Source organism: Enoplosus armatus, chromosome 4 (assembly GCF_043641665.1).
Source record: "Enoplosus armatus isolate fEnoArm2 chromosome 4, fEnoArm2.hap1, whole genome shotgun sequence".
NCBI classification, from domain to species: domain Eukaryota; kingdom Metazoa; phylum Chordata; class Actinopteri; order Centrarchiformes; family Enoplosidae; genus Enoplosus; species Enoplosus armatus.
Window position 1 is genome coordinate 10,276,979 of NC_092183.1, and position 22,620 is coordinate 10,299,598.

The 22,620-nt window shown below is 39.8% G+C and overlaps 3 protein-coding genes across 4 annotated transcripts in view; 1 reads left to right on the forward strand and 2 right to left on the reverse strand.

Annotated features, from left to right (window-relative positions):
* Positions 1-9,074: 9,074 nt before the first annotated feature.
* On the reverse strand, positions 9,075-13,231 carry fbxo4 (F-box protein 4). Its single transcript, XM_070904567.1, has 7 exons — positions 13,022-13,231; positions 11,677-11,951; positions 11,365-11,585; positions 10,899-10,974; positions 10,633-10,805; positions 10,293-10,519; positions 9,075-10,184 (listed from the first exon to the last, which is right to left on the reverse strand). The coding sequence occupies exons 1-7, from the start codon at positions 13,184-13,186 to the stop codon at positions 10,095-10,097; spliced, it is 1,227 nt and encodes a 408-aa protein (XP_070760668.1). The 5' UTR covers positions 13,187-13,231; the 3' UTR covers positions 9,075-10,094.
* Positions 13,232-13,422: 191 nt separating this feature from the next.
* On the reverse strand, positions 13,423-17,598 carry rimoc1 (rab7a interacting mon1-ccz1 complex subunit 1). Its single transcript, XM_070904633.1, has 6 exons — positions 17,505-17,598; positions 16,671-16,780; positions 15,809-15,955; positions 15,342-15,473; positions 14,629-14,743; positions 13,423-14,500 (listed from the first exon to the last, which is right to left on the reverse strand). Exons 1-6 carry the CDS (start codon positions 17,596-17,598, stop codon positions 14,265-14,267), a joined length of 834 nt encoding a protein of 277 aa, XP_070760734.1. The 3' UTR covers positions 13,423-14,264.
* A 463-nt stretch (positions 17,599-18,061) lies between these two features.
* Positions 18,062-22,620, forward strand: part of oxct1a (3-oxoacid CoA transferase 1a) — a 40,029-nt gene continuing 35,470 nt past the window's right edge. For both annotated transcript variants that reach the window (XM_070904206.1, XM_070904205.1), the window contains exons 1-3: positions 18,062-18,166; positions 19,809-19,917; positions 20,531-20,621. In XM_070904206.1, the coding sequence (XP_070760307.1) occupies positions 18,062-18,166; positions 19,809-19,917; positions 20,531-20,621 (305 nt within the window). The remainder of the gene's footprint in view (positions 18,167-19,808; positions 19,918-20,530; positions 20,622-22,620) is intronic.

Genomic DNA, 22,620 nt, shown 5'->3' on the forward strand with positions numbered 1-22,620 from the left:
TGTGGAAACAATTAATGTGGCACTAAATGAAAGAACATTTTTTTAATATATTTACTAATCGTCACGTATCCAGTAAGAATCCAAATCATTAGCTGGTTCCAGTTCCTCTAAATAAATAAATAAATAAATAAAGGAAACCTGCTGCTTTTCTCTGATTCATATTGATGTAAATTGAATTCCTTTTGGGTTTTGGCCTGTTGATGACACCAAATAAGCAGTTTAAAGGCCTCATCTGGAACTCTTGCAACTTCTCATTGACACTTTATTTGTGGAATAACAGATCAAAAAAGTTAAAGAGGATTGAACATCTCTAAAGAAAGTGCATCTACAGTAATACAGGCAGACATAGGGTCACTGAAGCGATGACGCATAGATCAATAACATCAGACTGTGTCAACAATGAAGCAACACTGCACTTTTTAAATGAGCCAGCATTTCTATCTCGTTTCACCAACATGTTTCTATCTCTCCCTCAGACTTTCATATTTATCAGCACGCTGTTTAACAAGGCGGTAAACGCACCCAATAAAACTCCCCAAAAGCTGTCATTAACGGGAGCGATAACTCACCAGGTAACGAGGCTACATCCGTCAAGAGCAACCATGGCTGTCACTTCATCCCCGGGTGTCCCGACACCAAGTTGCAGCGGAATTTCAGACAACCTTTTTTTAATGTAGGTTTTTACTAACAGTGCTCATCATACCAAGCACTAGTCAAAGCATCATAATGTTTCGGACTGGTCTAAAAGATTGTGCAAAGAACAGCTTGAAATACACAAAAATGTAATGCATGCATTTGAGCAAAGTTTCCCGAGCCGTGCGCAAGCTGCGTGAAACATTTGGAGATGTGGGTGAAGACACAAAAAAGGTGCACAGCACGCGTGAAATACACATTAACGCACTTACTTTATACGAAGTCTTGGTGTGGAAAACTGCAAGGACAACGCAGATGGACTTTTTCACAACTTGGTCATTTGATGGCCAGCGTGAGCACCAACAGGCAGACACGAAAAATCCTGCTTCTTCACTTCAGCCCGCTCGGCCCAGTAAGATCTGTCTCCGATCAGGATTTTCACATCAGCCGATCATTGAATCGGGTCGGCGCCGCTTTCCTATTGAAGATTTCTTGTCTTCTCTGCTGCTCAGTTCATCATGCAGCCTACATTCAGGGGGCTACACACACTACGTAGCTGAGGTTGGCTGAGTGTGTGTATGTGTATGTGTGTGTGTGTGTGTGTGTGTTTCAAATGGCGGTGAAGCGCCCTCATCCGCCAACAATCCAATCTGCTCCATTATGGCCACAGAGAGGACAGCCAGAGAGAAGGACTGCCGGGCCAAACTTCCAAAATAAAACCCCCCAGTAAGAATCTGCCCGCTGTCACGCTTTCTGGTGAGAGCCGAAGTTTCAATGAAGCAGTAGCCTAAATAAACATTTTATTAGGCTATGTCTTATTATAGGGAACCACAACCGTAAAACAATGTCGTTAGAACATATTTGAATCTTAATCCAATGAATCTGCATTCTGAACTGTTTGATGTTCTAGACACGTGGGCACACATGACTTTTTATTTTATTTTCCATCTTTTTTTAGTGTAAAAACGCAGAAAAAAACATCATTAGGTATCTGCCTTGACTTGACTACACGCCCTAGGGACTATATCCTTATAATCACTCATTTGGAGGGTTTTAAAATACAATAAAGTAGTGTTTTTGAGTAATTAAGGATTTTTTTCAGATTCAATCGTTTACTGCATTTGGGACCAAATACATTTTCCATCATTTTTTTCCCCTTCTCTTAAGGGGGCAGCTTGTGAATGTTTACTGTTAATGTTTAAAAGAATCAACTTTGCGTGGAAATAATATAACACCAGGATAAACATGATGATCCACATTGTCGAGGATATTTAAACCTGCAACAAGCTCAGCTCCTGCTGATTTAGTCAAAGCTGCAAAACTGAACAGAAAAATCCTAAATCCTAACCACACAAGATTAACACGTTTTGTGGTGTTTTATTCAACATGTTATTAATGATGCCTCATGTTTCCAATACTGTAGATGTCCGTCCTGTCTGTCCTTAGAATCAGTGCTTGTCACTACTTTCTCTGCGTAGAGCGTTGTTTTGTTTTTTTATCTTATCACCGGTTGATAGTCGGTTTATTGCAGCTCTGTGCGCACAAGCGGACACCGAGGACTGCGGCGCACATTCAGTCACAATCGCGTGCAATTTGCTCAGTGCGCAGCGTCTGAGGCGTGCCAAACGCACTTTTGGTAATGTTGTGGCCAGGCACCTGTGGCGCACCTGGATGCCGGTTGTTGTCATTGTGCGCGCAGCCGTTGCCCTGGTTACCAGATGTGTTTGGGATGGAGGCACCGAGGAAGATAGATGTGAACAGATGGTTATTAGTGGAGAGAGAAGTTTTAAGTGATCCACAATTTTTGATGGAACTGTGTGAACGGTTTCCAACGCGCTTAATAAAGCACAATCTAAACTTTGTAGAATAATTAACCGAGCTTTATGCGCACGTAAGCGCGGAGGTTTCCGTGACTACTTTTGCAACAGCCTGGTGCTTGTTGCACAAAAGTATAGGTTACTAACTGGTGGATTACAGAGTTGCTAATCGCTAATCTTTACTCTGTCTGGCTGACATTAACGCTATAATCGCAAGTTTTTATGTGTGTGGAATCACACGTCAGCTGGTTGAGGATTATAAACTTAAAGTGGAAAGATCAACAAATCACTTTGCGTGATTGCAGAGGGGTTAACTTGAGAAGCGTAGTCACTCTTGGCACCATTACTGCAGTCTGCCACTGGATTGGCATCGCCACGCCCTCCACCGCGCCTCCCCTCCCACTGGAGCCATGGCGAGGTCCCAAATCAAGGAAACAACCCCGGTGCACCCAAGAAAAATGTCCCCCTTTTCCATAGACACTAATCTTTACTTGGTTTTGGACTATTTAAAGTGAAGGTATGCTATTTCATGTTATCTCTGCGCTCTTATTTAGCCAGTGATCTTTCTTTTAGCTGAGGTGAAGGCAAACGAAGAAACGTTTTTCTTTCAAATTGACCGTGCGCTTCATACTTGAACCACAACAGAGTAGTGACGCCACAAGCACTTGAACAGAAACACTTCTCTTATAAATTATGTTTAACAGAGATTATTTTAAAAAGTAAAATTATTTTCCGCCCGCGCTAATGTTGAGAAACACAAGCAGCTTGTCATGAATGGCTGCGTCTGTCTGACAACTATAGCCTGTGTGGGCTCACGTGGAGGGTCCACTGGAGGAGTGACGCCATGATAGGCTCGCCCAGTGTTTCAGCTGTCAATGGACGTACTCTCCCGACCCCAAGAGCCAGCAATTAGTATGGACGACCCGCCCCGACACGTGAGAGAAAAACACACCCATGCGCCCAGCTGTTGGATTGCAGCGTCTTCTGCCAATAGACTGAATGAATGTATTTGCGTGCGTGTACCTTGTGATTGTTTTTCTTTTCAGAATGATGGTCACCCCAAGGCAAACATCCATCAGTGTAATTAACTAATTCATTGCAGTGTTAGCTAAGCTAAAGCAGCAGTATAATTGTGCATGAATGCATCCTTCTGTAACATTACCTCCTTTTACATGCAACACTACTACACTCATATAAAACTGAGATAACCCTTGTTCTCTAAAATATAACAAACAGGTTTAATAGCCTGTAGGCTCAAAAACACCCCAGTTCATGATGTAAGATAGTCGGGTAGTACTAAGGCAAAGGAACTGTAACATAGCAGGCTATTCAATATGGTCAGCTGTAAATAGACTCAGGGACAGAGAGACAGACAGACAAACCTCCTAACAGACGCAGATGAGGCCTGGGCGCTGTACTTTCTTGATCCCGTGCCTTTTTCTCTCTGGTGATGCACTGTTGACATAATTTGTGATGCGCAGGGAAAGAAATGGAATTGGCCTGTCTGTGTTGAGCGGAGCCATCCTTGTATTTTTATATCCCTGTCCCCCTTCTCGTTTAAAAGGTCCACAAGTTATGGCTTGGCTTTTCCAAGTCCTCCGTTTGCAGTGTGCATAAAAACACTCCAGGAGACACCAAGGCTGTTCTCATGTAACACAAATACTGTAAATTATAACTAAGGAAAAAGCTGAAATATATTTAATAAGTTTTGCGTACCATCTTTTAATATGCACAATTACTTTCTCTACCTTCATGTTTAAAGAAAAGGTAAATCCAAGCTATATTAGAGTTACTCTAATTGTCTGGCCTTTCAGTAGACTTGGGGCATTCATTACCAAACAGAATAAACAATTTGTATGTATTAAATGACCCCTGAACACGTCCATGTTGCGGTCAGTTATAGGACGGAGACCTCTGATTGGAGGAGAGCTGGGGGCGTCCATTGAATTAGTTCCTTTGTTATGGAATAGTCATTCCTGTGATTGTGTGCTCTGAGTGATCATGTGGACATGCTATATTGAATGTGACAACAGAACAATGCATCTGGCCTGCACTGGACGGCTGTAAATGGAGGGAGTTTAACTGTTATCTGTCTTTCAAGCAGGTGTTGTCATTGGGGTTTTTAAGCAGGAACTGTTTCAGCTTGAGATCACATGCAGTGGTTTCATTTTAGTGCTTCTGCTGATAACTCTGTCTTGTCATACTGTTGTAATCACAACTGTAACATAATAATCAGTGTTAATAGAAAAGGCTGGCAATATTTCTTTTAATATGAGAAGACCAGAGCCAACGTCTGTGGCTCTCAGCCCCAAGACCATGGGTTTCTACTGAAGATATAAATCGTTTGAAAAAAGAAAAACGAGTCACATGTAGTTTAATTTTTTAAAAAGGCTAAAATATTTCCTGAAACAGCTGGGCGCTATAGCTTTTAGCAGATATTAGTCAAACTGAAGTGAACAGTGTATTTGTTGGGGACTATTTTCAGTGGCTGATTTAGTGTGCCAGTGAGTATTTATAGCAGGGAGGACGGAGTATGGAGGACAAATTAAAAAACAAACAAACTACAGTCTACAGTGCCCAAGTTCAATGTAATGAAGGAACATGTCACAGAGTCTAACAATGTGGCTCATTCATGTGTTTTTAGTAGGTTTTGGACAGCAATAGAGGTCTATGGCACAGAGGAATAAGCTACATCAGCCTTTTGTTACACAGGCAATATTTGTTAGAAGGATCAACTCATTGTTGTTTTTTTCATAGGATTTGTTGACAATAAGAAGAATATATCACCAGACTTCTTTTTTTTTTGTATTTACAGAGTCGTTTTTGAAGCATTAATTTAAAATGCTTCCGGCAACATAAATCACAGCCCTATTCCCATAATTGGTTTTCTGCAATAGCATGCCTCTCAATAGCCATGTAAGCCAGGTAAGATCTGTCCGTGTTTGGCTGACTGTTTTTCTTTTCCACATAATGACAGAGTGCCCTTTGTGTCATCCCCTTCAAGTCACCTGTAATGAATTTAGTGCCGTTCTACATCTCAAGTGTGGTCATTCACAACTATGTCAGCCCCCTGCTACCTATTGGATTAGGATAAGAGAGAGGAGATGGCTACAGGGTGAAAACACACACACACACACACGCACACATAGAAATAACAACAACAGCAGCCAATATACGGACGGATCACTGTGCTCCTGGTTCTATATCTTCTTCATTACGGAGCTGTTGATAGATTTCAAGTGATTCACAAATAATTCACCATTAACACTTCTGAACCCTAATCCTGTATTACGAGTCCCTAACCTGCCATATATATGACAGCAGGAGGTAGGTGGGACGGACGCAGTGAAGTGGAGAGGAAATTGAAGTGAATTGGTGAGATTGCATGGGATGAGTACGATCCACACAGTGTCAGCATGAGAGCCCCACCATGTGCAAAACAACACAATTAAGAGGGACGCTTAGCCTAATCAGTGAATGCATCATGCAAATGATGTTTTTTTTTTTTTCAGTGCCTGCTTTAATCTTGGCTGTTATCGTAGAATACAAATCAGGGACTTAACTCTAATGAAAGGAGGAAAGAGGGAAAAGGTGAACATGTAAAAAGAAGTGTGAGAGACAGAGTTGGTTGCTGTGATAACTGTATTTAATCCTTTGAGCAGCGTTCGGAGCCAAGTTCATTCTTTCAAGTCAAACAATTGTTGACACAGCGAGAAGTTACTTTGTACTTTGTGTCTGCATGTTTACTCGTGTTGTTATATCTACTCCTGCAATATCTTTGCACTAACAAAGCATTAATGGTGGCCGATCAATACAGCTTGATTTGGATAAATTAACTAACATGAATGAAATGCAATACACCATTCTACACCACCACAAACTTCAGACTTGGAAAGCACAAAGACATCATATTATATGTCTTTAGGTGCACAGAAACAGTATTTTCTTAATATATCTTAATATGTAGTCAACAGAAAGCATATTTTGATTTAATTTCTGTGCAAATTTTAGTAAAAAGAACCACTTGTTATTATACTACCTGGCAAATGTGGTTCTCCAAATTCAATATTTGACTTATTCTACAAATGTAGACCAACTTAAAGAAGGCCATTGCTAGAATAAAATGAGATACTATACATGTCCAACAACAAGAAAACTTAAGTTTCTTTGAGCAGGGAAAACCTCTGGGAATATATAGGAAATACCTCCACCAACATGTTTCATATTACATAAGAGGCTGACTGTGCAATACTGCTGGTTCTTTTTATATAGCCTCAGGTTGTATAATGAACACTATAAACTAAACTGCATTGAACTTTGTTCAATCACTTTGCATTACCAAGCTTAAATCACAGATGTGATTCTGTTATTTTGAACACAGAACTGATAAGCACAAGGGCATATGCTGAAGTGTTCCATATTTTTTCACTTTAACATTTCATAATAAGGTAACATATTTCAGTGTGAGCAATAGCAAAGCACAGAAGAAGAACCTTTTCATCTGACCCTGACTTTTTCCCTTTTATATACACTGTATTTTCAATACACTGCATTCTGTTGTCTCTACACACATCCTACATGCGTTGTATGCTTCAACTGTCCTCATAATGTTGCAGTCGTCTTGGGTCAGTAAATAGGGGTATCTTTCTCGTGACATCTTATCCCAGTGGCCCCTTTTGATTGTGGGAGACAAGAGGCAGCTGGAGGTCTGGTACTCATTCACCCTTCCAAAACATGGCCCGGGGAACCTCCCCTACCAAACCCCAGCCGCCATTATGTAGCAACGTGTGCTAATGGTTCACAGTCTGCAGTCTAAATAAACAGACCTTGAAAATATCCTATCCAAGCAAGTTCCAGCCATGGATCCAACACATCCTGGCTGCAAACCCACGGTAACATCATTAATACAGTTTATTTTCTTTAGCCAACATTCGCATAAAAGTAATGCATCTCCAGACAGCGTCTCATTCACTTCTTCATTCATTCAGACTGTAACCACCTCTACCTCCACTGGCTCCATCAGGATCACAGAGTAATAACAAAGGCTTAAACCATGTTAGTCCCTACATACCTGCCCTAAAAACAGGTATTATGTTTTTGAATGTGGTCCACCTTCATTGTTGGACAGTCTGCGTAAGCATGAGTATGCAGACACACACACACACTCACATAGGCACACAAACTTACATTGTAGGTAAATAACTGGAGCGAGGAGTGAAGAGATAGACATCCTGTTTACAGAGAACAGAGAGATGTGTTGAGATGAAAAGTCAGATTCTGTCTCTCTCTCTGAAACACACAGAAGTATACACACAGTGGCTGACTCCTCCATCATTTCTCTTCAAATTTCAACAAAAAAAGAGAATCAATCTCCGCTTCACCAGTATTCAGCTCAGTTTAATGCGCCCAAATTGCACCAATCATGTTCCTATTCTGAATCTGTATGTCTATGAAAATGATTGCTGAGACTAAAGAACCCTTTGATGGAAGGGCTGCTGGGGAGGAACATACTTTTAACAAAGATTTGTGGTTACCTAGGGGACTAAAACAAAAGAGCATCAGCGAAGTACATTACCTTGTCATCCTTACGTACTGTCATTAGTGCATGTGAACACTGCCGCAAGGCACACTGAATATGAAGCAGGTGGTAATTTTCAGTGAGAAATTGGACAATTTAAGTGGTAAAATTGCTCTGGAATTCATTCAGGTTTAGAAAATCAACACATGTAACCGTATGACTGATTATTATATTAACTGAATTATTTTCAATCAGCGTGAATCTAAAATGACCAAACCAAAAATGTCTAAATGTGGGTTTGTACCTCCATTTTAATATTGCACAATCTATCGTGTGTTTTTCATGCTTTCAAGAAGCCATGCATGCTGATAGATTTTCAGGTCCTTTTAGAACCGTACATCTGAATTATCTACAGCATAATCTTTATTGCAAGGAAATGCATTCTCCTGCTGTGATTATTTCAACAGTTTGAAGATTACTTCTCAAATTTCATATCTCTGTTGTCATGGAAGCTGTTCAATTGATCGTCAGTCACTTAAAATATATCTGGCTTTCCTGGTTGTACTTATTTGTTGTAAATGTGCTCATTGAAATGTGTATATATTCTTAGTTTGCCAGGATTTTTCTATTTGGCAAACATATTAGTAAGATACTTTCAACTTAAAAAATACATTTTATAATAAAAGAAAAAACATTAAAGGTAGTTACAAAAGCAGAGCTTTCAGCAACCTAGCACTGAATCACACAACTACTAGTAGCGCTCCCTGGTGGCCAAAACAGGATATTCTTCCATGCTTGCTGATATACAGATGTGGCTTCAACTTGTCATGCCAGGGATGACCTTAGAGGAAAGGAACCACGGGGAAAGACTGTGGCACATTACTTAACTGAGTAGAAAGGAAATGCCTTCCACTGCTCGCAAGGTTTTAAACTTGTGAATACCTGCATGAGATAGAAAGAACAAAGAAAAGAAGAAAACGGAGAAGACAGAAAACATGACTCAAATACATAGAATAGTTTTATTCATTTAGTCTCAAATTTAGTTAAATTTTTGTAATTATTTAACAGCAATTTACTGATTATCTAATAGACATTTAACAGCGAGTTATCACTTACAGAAAGTAATTGTGCAACAAATAAAAGATGTAAACATTTAAAATCGGAAAAGTATTCAGCATTTATCAAAAGGCAACATTTCTTAATTGCACACACATAAAAGTCAATTAAATTTAATTCCTTGCATTTAGGTTTAGCTCTAAAAATCATATCTTTGCAGTATATGAGTGTAAATCATTGATCAGAAGGCAGTGGATTTTGTCTGAAAGTCATACAAGCTGACTTTTTGTAGGAAGGTTGTTGGCACACACTCTTAACTGTGAAGATTTGGGGTCAGGAGTCAAGGAACAAGCAGTGTTCGTGGCAAAAAATCATAAATTCCACAAACAGAAACTACTTTGAACACAACTTAAGGTTACTCTTTTACATATTGACATTATGAGCCTTCAATAAAACGTTGAAAAATGTCATGTAAAAAATGTACAAACTCCCATCCCATTTTAAACCAAACAGTGGGCCACCTGATTGTAAACCGGTACCATGATATGGCGCATAAATAGTAGCATATACTGAAATAAGAATATAGGAGCTATACATCTTAATGTTTATATATATATATATAATATAATATATAATAATATATAGTAATATTTTCCTGCTTCTTTATTTTGGTTTTCTAGTGCTTGTTTATCTGTGTGTCTCTCCATACACAACAACTAATGTTACTTTAACTTCAAAAAAGGTATTTATTACCCTGCTGCTCCATAGAACTTAGTGTTCGACAAAACCAGTTTGAAGCTCCCGAATGTCTGTATCCTGCTATAACTCCTTCATATGGCTCTTTCTCTACATAAGAACGGGTTCTCTTTCAGTTCAAATGAATAAAACTTCAGTTCAAAATCAGTTCTGCTGCTCATCCAATTCATTAAATCATAGTCCTGAGACATTCAGTGCACATCTGGTATATGTTACTCAGGAAACGCTTGGTAGTGTGTCTCTGCATCAGGATGAGGCATCAATGAGGTCTGTGGTTTTAATTCCTCTGGTAACATCAGAAGTTAGATAACTAGCTACTGCTTGAGTTTGACTCCAGAACATCTCAGCAACCAGGAAATGCCATCCAGAAGACCTGACAGAGATTCTGCTACTGTATCCTGCACCTGAATAAGACGGAGAAACACAGACACGGGTTGAAAATCTCCTCAAACAGACGCTGGATGGATATAAATACAGTGGAAGCCTTTCAGTTGATCAAATATCAGAATTACCATCCAGGGGTTAGCCAGTTGTGGTAAGCCGAGTCTCTTTGCCATGTCAACACAGGGAGTTTGAAACCTGGCCCGGTTTCTGCTGGTAATAGTTTGCAGGCTGGTTGTCCTAACTGCTTCCGGTTCTTCTCTGGAGACACAGGAGAGCACCAACAGAGGCCTGGATTCTGAACCCCCAGCAGAGCTCAGCACAGCCCGAATCTGAGCCACCTCGGACTCCCCCTCACCTATTGAAGACATGTTATGCAGATAATTTATGTGACAACAACCAACGTGCATGAAGTGACGAGGTGGGAGCAGAGGAGCAGAAGCTGCAAATAGAAATGTCCTCTTATCTCACCTCTCCCAGGCTCTGCATTGGCTACGTAGATGAAACCATCCACCACCTGGCACACCTGCTGGACCTGAGGAGCAGGGCTGTAGATTGGGCAGCCTGAGTCATCTGTCCCTTCAAAGGTAAAAAGTTTATTACTGATGCTCTGCTGCTGCTCTCTGGCTCTTTCCCTCTCTGCCCTGCACACACAAACACACAAAGTTTAACAACTGTAGCTATATACGCAATAACACAACAACTCATGTGGTAACTTCAAAGTACAAAGTTCTTACCTATTGGTTGAGTAGAGAGTCAGGATATTAAACTTGTGTTGGTTGTTGAACATGTAACTGATCCCTGAGCCGATACCTAGAATAAAAAAAGGTAGACATTGGTTTGGTTTCATTCTTTGGGTATCTTGGCGGATAGTAACGAGTGAGATAACAATTGTGGGCCAATACTGCCACGTAGTGGTGAATAAATAAACATACAAGAAGTAAGACAATAATAATAATAATAATAATAATTTGTCTAAATGCATTAACGTAATATTTGTATTACATCAGCATTATAGTTTGGGTATACAGCAATCTACTCCCAGTGACAGCCCCTTTCAGCTAAAGAAGAAGGTGGTTAAACCAGTGTTAAAGATGGCCTTTAACACTGATTTATGGGTTGTCACTGTGTTAATTAATGATAACAAAGGACCAGTAGAAGCTTATCCTTCATCATCAGCACTCAACATCAATGTTATCTCACCATTTATCTGTCTCTGTGGAGTGCCCGACACAGGAAGCACATCTGGTGCATGCATGAGCCTTGTGACTAAGGAGACATCCAGCTGCTCCATGCCAGGGCCAAACATGGCATAACGTGGTTCAGATGAGGGCACCAGTAACTGAAGAAATGAGGTCACAACCTGATATGTCGGCCGTGAAGGGAGCCATTGTTGTCGGCAGGACGGGCAGCCTTTCAGGTATCTGTTGAGGCAAAAAACGGTGGTTAAAAACTTTTCTGTCTAACTAATTGTTACAAACTGACCTTGATACAGAGCAACAGAAAGATACCCACTCCGACATGTAGTCAAATTTCAACTCCATCCCTTTGTCTTCCCCCTCTTCTCTATCTTCCAGACTCTCATCTGCATTGATTAGTGGTGCATCCAACAACTCCAGTCGGGGCATGGTCACATGATCAATGGAGGGCCAGTATGGCATGTCCCTGAGCAAGAAGTATCTCCACAGTAATGGATCTCTAACCATGGCCCTCCAGTACCGACTGGTGGCTCCCAGACGGCAGATATCCGCAGGAGACAGAAAGGTCATGATCAGGAACTGTACGTCCACCTTAAGGAGGGAGGTTATCATTTAATATGATGATGATGGATTTTATTCCCTATTGTTCAAGGCCATTAATAAGCGATACACCATATTGTGGTAGGTCCCCACAAGACGAGCTGGATGCTGTGTTTTATTGATTGTGTGACCACGAGTTTCAGTTCTAATTTACTGCCTGGGCTGAAAAATCTCTACAAAAGATGAAGGCTGAAAGTTGGAAAAGGGAAGAAAACTAACAGAAGAGAGTCAAGAACTAGGTAAGAGATGGATACAGGGAGGAGATGATGGACAATCACTAACACCAGCAAGTCTATTATCAATAAAAATACAGAAAAGGGAAAAGCTCTAAAACAAAAACCCTCATATTATTGGTCCTTGCATATCCAACAATCTACCACTCTCTGGTGAGTATATAGACTACAAAGACAGCTTTTGAACTTGGTGGCAAAAAAGAAGCCTGTTATTTAAAATGTTAGTGGTGAAAGTACAAACTATTATCAGCAAAATGTACTCAAAGTATCAAAAGTAAATATCATTCAATATGATATCATTGGATTGTTATTACTGACGCAAAATGTAACCAGCATTTTAATATGGTAGCTATTCAAATCTGGGGTAGTTTAATCCATTACATCTTATAAAATGATCTTATGTTTTAGTGTAATATCAGAATCTACAAGTGTAAACTGTCTATCTTAATGTGGAGGTGAAAAGTACAATATTTCCCTCTGAAAAGTAGTGGGGCAGAAGTAGGAAGTGAGTTGATCAAATAAAGTACAAATTCTGTTCTTGAATACACTGCTTGAAAAAAAATGTTTCACCACTGAACTCACTTTCTATTGGGAATATTTAACCCGCTCATTTCACTTTATGTGTAATGTGACATCTTGTTCATTTCTATTTGCTCCGTTTTTTGACATTCGTACGGTAACGTAAAAAGGCCAAACTTGTACAAATATTATTTCAATCTGACTGCTTGTCCTACCTCGGTGCACGCGCTGTGTATACAGAATGCAATACATCTTCAGACAGTTGAATGGATTGAGTGAAACATCATGAATGGTTCGCTTTTGTCTCACCGGTAACCTATCCAAAAATCCCAGTTGAGGTTCTTCTGCCGTGTCTACAACAGGCGTCAAGTCACCTTTGACAGCTTTCCCACTGTTTGGAAAATATGCGTCTCTGAACCGCCTGAGGCTGCGGATCACCGCAGACTCGCTGAGCTGCGGGGTCTTTCCTGCCATGACTTGATGTGACTGATCATATGCGAATATTTAAGCAAACACACAGTCATATGGACCCAGCGACAGATAACAACAAAGTTGACGTTTCCCTATCGCTGTCACACTTCCTTGTTGCTGGCGGTAGTGGGGCATTGTGGGTATTGTAGTTCTACAACAATGCCGAGCTGTACCTTGATCTGCAAACTGCAGTTATGAGTGGTAACGCAAAAATAAACGTGTTTTTCTTAAAACAACGCGCGTGTTTATTGTCAACGAGGACATAAAAAAAAGAAAATGATTTTCGTCCAAACAACACAGATTCTCTATTAATAGTTATACTATCAAGATTATTCAAGTGGCAGAAAAATGGAACTTGCAATAGATGGGAATACAAGTGGCGCAATACAAAGCTGGTATGAACAAATCTGAACATACTTCAAATGGACATGAATACATCGTCAAACTGTTTTTGAACACCTTTCTTTGCCTTTAGTGTGTATATTTTTTATACACACATACATATATAATGTATATGCAATTATAATATATTAAAAGCATAACAAAATGGCAACAAAACAATAAATAAAATGTTACTGTGCAATGTCGTATTTCCAGCTGGATTATCTTCAAACTTGTAACAATCTTAAAAAAAGAAGAAAGAAAAAAAGGTCAATTTTATTAATAACCTTTTTATATTCATATTAATGTTATTATAACACATTCTCAGAGCAAAATAAGTGCCCCAGTCAACAGTCTGGAATCAGGATGATAACTGCTTTTTCATCAGGACAGGGAAAAAAAAATATTCAACAGCCTCCTCTCTGCAGCCCCTGCCAGTTTTACACCACCTATCTTATACTTTCTAACCTCTCATTCACCAGCTTTGACCTGGACCGTTTGGCATGGGATGAGGTTGCCTGTAGACACTGATCCAAAGACTCTTTTCTTCACATACACTTTCTCCCCATGCCTCCCTTCAACCTTCCACAATATTAGCCCCCCACCTGATGGGTTCCATTTTAATTTGGGGCTGACACACATTTGAATACTGAACTTAGATCTGTGCCTGAGGGCAACTTCAACACAGGAGCAGCTTGGTTCACTGTAAAATACTAAGGATTTCCTTGGCATTCTCTGTGTTCCAGCCCTGGCCCTGCAGAGGACCCTCACAGGCAAGCACGTATTTGTTGAGGATCTGTGTGCCAATGTCCCGAAACTGAAGGCGATCTTCTTTGCGATCCATAGTGTCAGCGCTGCAGTCCTCGTACTTGACTGCCCAGAAACACATTTCCCCGATGTACATCATCGTCAACAGGTGTGTGTCTGAGAAGATGCCTGACCGAAAACATAAGCAGGTAGTGAGTATGATCAAATGGTCCAGTTGACGTTCTCCAGTTATCTCCAACTGGACTGAAGCAGTACAACAGTTTTTGTTATTCAAAGATACATTTTGACATATTTACCTTCAGATAGGAAGCTTGCTGTGGCAGTGTCATGAAGCACCACCCCATCGTTGAGCTTCACGGAGTTTCTCACCTGCAACATCCGCATCAGGTAGCGCACCCCTTCCTGAATACACTGGATTAAAACATCACAGTCAGATGAGCATTAGGCCTAATATCAGCATTAGGGATGTTAATAATCAAATGCTTAACCGTTAAACGACAATAAGAATTTTGACTGATTAACACTATCAGTTAAACAGTTAAAAAATATTATTAATAGCCACAATGTTGCTCTTGGTAGAGAGACTACAGCACTCCTCATCAAGCTAATGACCCAGGGGCACGGGTGGACACCTATATGAGAGACAATCCCCCCTCAGGATACGCTTGACCAGAGGAAAAGTAATCAGTCCTCATGTTCTGTGGTTGTTGTTGTGGTTGTAGTTGTAAAAATTTGTTGTAGGCCTATTGGTAATTTTTTAATGGGTCACAGACATTTGTCCATTCTAAATATACATATTAATCTTGTCTATTAACGGTTAATGATCGGTTCATGAGGATCGGCTATCGGTCAGAAAAAAAAAATCAAAATTGGCATCCCTAATCAGCATATGTCAACAAAAAACATGGATAATAAACTACTGTTTTCACCAAAACAAAGTAAATCCGTTTGGCAGTCAAGCCCACATCTCTGTTCGCAAAACCAATTGGATCATTTCACAGTGTGGTACCTTAAGGAATGTGTCCTTGTTTTTCTTGATCCACTGCTTTCGCTGATGAAGGGTGTGGCAGTACATGTACAGCAGAGCTCCACGTCTCCAATAGAGGCATTCTAACAGCTCTAGGCCCAACACAGACTGCACCTACCACAGACCAAAAGACATGATAGTGGTGTCACAGGATGCCATGGAAGTAAATGTGTGCAAGTGTGTTTTGCAAAACCATAAACCAAAGACAAAACTAAAGTGGAATAGAACTCTAAAATATATGAAAACACACAGAGTCTGATACATTTTTAATGGGACCAATAGTATTCATCTTCTTATCTTTTTTGTACCCTTACACACCTTTTTCCCTCAGATATTTAAGTAAAGATTTATTGCACAACACTTAGTGATGTTCTCCCTAATCTTGATTTCATGCCAGGCACACAGTCACATTGCCACACAAAATCATTTTGAGATAAATATATACGTACTTCTTGTGCTGGTGCTAACCTCCCTGCCAAAACTTCTGGCTCCGTCAAGTCTTGCAGCAGCTGCTGGATTTTGAATGGTGAACAGTCCTCGGGGAACTCCTGGTCCACCAGTTTATTCTCTTCATAAAACGTGATGTCTAGGATCACCTGAATGATGAAAAACAAATATGCACCCACACCCAACATTGAATACAATGTGCAAGAAATCTATGCAAACATATTCACAAGTCACAAAAATCAGTTTAAATCATCTGACACAATTACCTCCCTCTTCTCACTAAATTACTATATTGACTCACAGCACCAAGGCCACCTTATGCAAATCAACCACTGACTGACACACTCTTAGTTTAATTTTCCTAAGCATCCCTTAAGGTCTGGTACCAAGTTAAGTAACCTGTTTCACAGTTTGGGCATACATTTTCACTCCTACACTCTTAAAGCTATTATGTTTTCCAAAGGCAGATATTACCCCTATTGGTAAATTTATTGTATAAGTCAAAGGCTAAACTGAGGGGCGTCTGCAGTTTTGACATTTAAATAAAATAAAATAACCCACAGCAATTTTGGCCATTGATTTATAATGGCTTATGTCGTTTCTCAATCATTTCCTGCTTCTGCCTTCTCTAATTTCAGGATGCTTTTCCCTGTGTTAAATGATTCTACATGATTGAATACCTTTGTGTTTCGGACTCTTGGTTAGATGATCACCTTGAGTCCAGGTTCATTGAGATGGGCATTTTTCACTATTTTCTGATGATTTATAAACTAATGAACTAATTGAAAAGAGTCAGATACTAATCACTAATGAAAAGAGTAAGTAAGCAGCTCTAGACATTTGAAGTTTGATGCAATGAGGTACCTGAGTGTAATCCTGGAGCACCTTGGAAAGGTTGCTACTCTCCCCTCCTTGTCTGTAATAGCTTTTCAACTTGTCTAGTATGGCAGACGCATTCTGTAAATAGTCATCATCTATGGAAGAACGACATGTTAGCGTGCCAATTACAGCTCTAAACTCAAGAAAAACGGTAACCAACGTTATACATTTCAGAGGACTGTTGTTGATGATTGGCACTTTATATTTACACACCACGTTTACGCAATACAATTCAATTGACGCTAACATAGTAGTTTTATCGTTACGTCAAAGGCAATGTGACTATCCGACAATATAGTATACAATCAGTGTAATAATACTTACTAGCGTTTGATAATGGTGAAATGTAATGACAAATATAAAAAAGGTACAATTCAACAAAAAATAATGGCAGCGTTACTTTACTTGACAATTTACTGTAAACTCTGGTTTACTTACGCAGCACCGTGTTTAATGACCAGCTAACGTTAACCGTTTGTCAACAATAATGCATTTTAGCTAACGTTAGCCAACTTACGCTAGCCGTTAGGTCGAGCACCCAGATAACGTTACTCAAAAACAATGATCGGTCAGTGAGTAAACGTCGCTTTAACGTTACTAAGTTAAAATTTTACCGCATGCTAGTTAACTGTAGGGAAAGTATTATTTGACAACATGCAACATTTCATCAGACAGCAGCTGTTGTTATGGTTTCAAGCTATGTTAGATAACGTTAGCTGGCTTGCTAGTTGGCTAATAAACTGAACTACAATGTTCGCCACGCATACGAGATGCCAAGAATAGCCACAAGACAGAAAAATAACAACGCCTTATCGATACCTTGCTTTTCGGCTCTGAGACTAGAACACTTGATGTCTAACTCAAATATCCTTCTCTCCAACTCGAAACCTTGTCGCCTGTACTCGTCGGCCATGACTGAAAGTATTCGTCACGTGAGCCAGGGATTACTCACGTGCTCGTTGAATGTCATTTGTGCTTCCAATAACGTTACATCAGTGTTTCTGTGTGTGCACGCGCCTGACGTAGCTATAAAAACAAAGCGTGTCGTTTAGTCATTGTTATTACCTACTTCATTACTTCTTTCACCCTGGAGTTTTCAGATAACGTTAACGTTAAAGCATCTTGACGTACGCAGAGTACTTTATGGAAGCGCAGTGGTGGTGAAAGGGTTACATTTAAATTAGCTTGCCGAGCCTCTCTGTTTCCCCGCGTGCTAGTCCAGTCATCCAATGTCATCTTGGCGCTGACTTTTGTGTGTCTGAGCTAGCAGTGCTAGTAGCCACATTTTGCGATCCTTCAGCCCTCATCATCTGTCGTCCACCGGCTGGAGCTTTCATTCTGCTCCTCGGCTCATATCCCGTGTGTAGCTTCAAAACATGGCGGCACTCAAAGCTTTGTGCAGAGCGGAGAATTTATTCTACAAAAACCTCTCAGGTCCCTGCAGAACCAAATTAAACTTCGCTTATCTCCACTTGAGCAAGGTCGGTATTTAAACGGTAACAGTAATTAGCTGTAGAAATAACTAGGTTGAAATGAGATTGTTGCAAATGGCTGGGCAAGACTAAAAGGTCATAATATTATGAAGCTTGTATTCCCTTTGTCGTCCAGCGTTTCGAAATAAAGTGAAGTTAGTTTGGTAATTTACCAATCTTCACATATTCTTGTTGTTATATTTAAGTTTACTTGTCAACGATTTCGTGAACTGACCTCAAGCTGCCGACTACTTAACTTGGCGTGGATTCTCACTATATTCGTCGATACATTTCGCAGCCATATTACAAACTGTTGATCAGTAATGCATAATTTTAATTTGATAATTTGAGCTCATGTGTCAATGCCCTTGAAACGCATGATGCACATTAGTCAAACCTGCAGCTTGACAAGCAGTATAGTTGATACGTCCAGTGTCAATGTGTTCATGTGTTCGCGTGTCCTTGCACAACCCACCCCTACCAGCATATCTTTACAAACAAACTTATTTACAATATTTCCATCATGTTTCTTTTTGTCAGTGCCCATAGTCTGGACATTGTACATGGTAGTCATGTCTGTAAGTAAAATGAAATCTCAGTAGAGTGGCAAAATGCATAAGGATTTCAAAATCTGAGCAGTGGTCTCTGATATTTTGTGCAGTATGATGAATGAACAAACAAATCATGTCAGGTAGAAGTTTATTTGTTCCCAGAGGGGCAATTGGTTGTGTGTCAACAGTGTAATGTTGACAGTAGTGGAAGAAAGTGATGATATGTGCCACAGTTTTGTCTGATTAGAGAAGACGGAGATGTTGTGTGTTATGAATGGACGAACAAAAGGAACTTCCCAATTAACACCATACTGCCTGTATTGTCAGAATTGGCCATTGTGACCTCTAGGTGTTACTACAGTTGATACAGTAAGTTGAACCTTTTAGACCAGTTGTAAACCATCTGGACGGCAGTAAGAACTGGCTTTTCATAAATCGATCATGACTTTATGCCTTTCTTCTTGTAAGTCATACAGAACATATATTAAAAACGATATGCAAATGTTTAATTTTGTTAAGTTAGCCCTTATGTTCACTTTATTTGTAGATAAAAGAAAGTCATGAATGAGGAGGGGGCTAGGGACATCACAATGAAAAGTGTTGTTCAGTTTCCTCCTCCAAGTCTGACCAACAGACCATAATACACCATAATACTAAGTAGTCAATATAATGGGTGTTGGGAAGTCTCTCGTGGCTCCACTGCCAATTATTTTTGGCAAAATGCAACAAAATTAAAAAGATTGGTCTGAGCTCCACAGGTACAATTTTAGTCGAGTGTTGACACAGAGGATTTTAAATTTGAGTCCTCAGCTAACTCTGTTTGGTTGGGACTCTTGGCCGTGGGTTGCCCTAAATCTCCGCTCCTTTTGTTGTAGGATTTGTTCAGCAGTTTTGCTTATCTTTCCCTTCCTCAACTGAATAAACTGGATCAGCCATTGAAACTGTACAAATGTATTAGCTGCCTTCAGGCATCTGGCCTTTTTTTTTTTTTTTAACTAAAACATTTTACATTTTTAGGCGTTATACTGATATTATTTTATCCAGAATCACTTACAGTGAGTTTCTGTTGCTGTTGGACCTTTTTGTTCTGCTTTCTACAGACCTGCGGCTGTTACTTTTCTACCTCCAGCCAGAGAAGTTCACAGTTCTTCTCAGATCCTACAGAGGCAGTCAAAGATATCCCAAATGGAGCTACTGTTCTGGTGGGAGGTAAGATATACATTACCTTCACAAACACACTCCAATGTGGTAGGGTGGTTACATACACACCTCAATGACATTGCTGGCAAATAACCTCTGTTTTTAACTTCATGCAAGTTTTGTTACAGTAACTGACAAAAAAGATGTTCAACAATGTATGTGCAAGGACCACTTTACAGCATAGTGAACCTGAACTCCATTTGGCACAGTGGTTGATTAGCATCCACACACAGAGCACACACAAATTCCACAGGTCTTATTTATAGTCAAGTTCTGAGTGACATTGTTAAACATTTTCCACTGTGTCACACTTCTGTCTGAGGGGGAAAAAAACAACAAACAGAAATCTGCCTCACTCAGTGTAATAGTAGAAATGTTGTCTGACACCCTATACACACAGGACTAGAATTACTAGTGGCTTGATCCACGGTTTACCATGTTATTGGACTTTTTGTAATAGCTGCTTTTTCCTGTACAAATCTGCCATGTCCCTAATCTACTAGCTGAAAGTTCCACATTAAATGAGCATATTTCACCCTTTTCACACTTTTTGCAATGCTCCCTTCGTTGCTTCCATTGTTTTTGTTTATTATGCATTACTTTCTTTTTTTTGTCAACACAGGCTTTGGATTATGTGGTATCCCCGAGAATCTTATCAACAGTTTACTGAAGACTGGCGTTAAGGGTCTCACTGCAGTCAGCAACAATGCAGGGTAAATGAGTTTGGAGGGGAGGATGCATGTGTGTACCATACATACGTGCATGCTTAGCACACACTCAGGTGCCTGCATGTAAACGTATGCTTAAATTATGCAGTGCATTTCATGGTGCCGCTTGATTTTGGTATTAATTGAATTCATTTTCCCCACATGTAAACACCTATTCCTGCTTACTGCCTCTAACAAATGACAGGGACGTTACGGACTCATGAAGGAGTCTGTCACTTCATCTCCTTACAGACCCATTTTAAACTCATATCGGAGAGGTGTTGGTGACCTTGGTTGCCGTATCTTCGCTCAGGCAGTGTTAGCTTCCGATAAGTTATCAGAGTTCCATGCACAAGGAAAAGGTGTGTTACAGTGATGGCCACTCCTTCAGTGGTCAGTTGATATTGTGTGTGATGTGTGTCTTTGCTCTCAGTGGGATGCTAGACTCTGGAAATAGTTTCAGAGGTTTCTCTTCTTACACATGGCAATCAGCTGCTGACCTCAATATCATTTTATTATGTTGTATTAAGTTGTATTCCCATGTAAGAAAGAAAAAAAAAGCAACGTTTTAAAGGTCTCAGAAACCATATTCAAGACTGAAATGCAACTTTTACCTATACACTGGCAACTGAGCTTTTCTTTGTTCAGCATAATGTTGACGTCGCTCTTGCAGACTTGGAAACAGTCTTTATCTTGTCATTTGTCATGTTGCAGTCTTTTTCTGTAATTGAATCCCAATGTGCTGCCACACAGTAAACGTAGCTTTATATGAATTGTTTATATAGCAACACTGAAACTTGAGACGGTGACCAAAACCTGATCTTATCTACTTAAATATTAAACAGATCCTTCAAAAATTATGGTTTTCCCTTTTGCTTCCCTTTTATTTTTACATTGAAAGAATTGACTTCCGAAAAATATTCAACTTTAACCTGAATTTAAGTTGCAGATGCAAACTCTTAATTGCTGAACTATGTGTGAGATCAAAATGGCTTCAAAGTCACTGCACAGACTGTTTGAATACATTTGTCTGTGCCAGCAGTTGTTACAGCCTGAAAAACCCAGGCCTATGACGTGTGTTTGTGTGCTTCAGAGAAGTTACTCTTCACTAGATTTTCTCGTGGACTTTGGGCTTTCTGGTGAATGTTGATTCTTGGAACAGGTACTCAAAATGTTTGCTTGAGTCACGCCATCCCATTGAAAAATCATTGCTCCAATAAATGTTTTCCCTCTGTATACATTAGTTATTGGGGAAGATAGTAACCACTTGCAAATAGTGGCCATGTTGTCTCTCTTTTTGTAGTTTCTGCACATTTCTTAGCAAGTTCCAACATAGTGGAACTTCCTATGCATATTACAGCCGACATGTTTATTTAGTGACAACTATAGTACATGCCCTCCTTCCAGTTTCTTTGTGAATACTGGTTTGACTGGGGCTTATAGAGACAGGCATGCATCTGGTTTATATTGGAAAAAGGGGACGGAAGTTGAAAATTGAGAATTGCACTGACGTTAACAGTAATGTGTTACATGGCTGTCATTGATTATTCTTGTTATATAAAAGCTACCAGGCCTGCACTGTGTATCCACAGTTTTCTTGGGCAGCTCAATCGTGTTTACATTCCCTGGCTCTGGAGGGAAGAGGGTTGGAAGGGGAAAGAAGTGGTTATGTAACATTTAATTTTAGAGAGAAGATTCCTAAAGCTGAAAACTCCCCTTCCTCTGCTTGCTTCTTCTTGAATGCCTGAATGGATTGTTAATCCTCTTCAATGAAAACTGCCAAATAAGTACTTGTATCATCTCAGAAATAAGGAATAATGCAGACATGACAATGGAGAGGGCGTTCTTTACTGCTATGAGCATTTTGATACAGTACAGACTGCTATAATCTAAATCTTAGTGCAGGTGTGTAATCTTGGATGTAGAAGAAGTTTTTTCCTTAATGATCTCTCAGATATCTATACAAAAGTGGAATTTGTTTGATATTTCACACTGGGAAGATGAT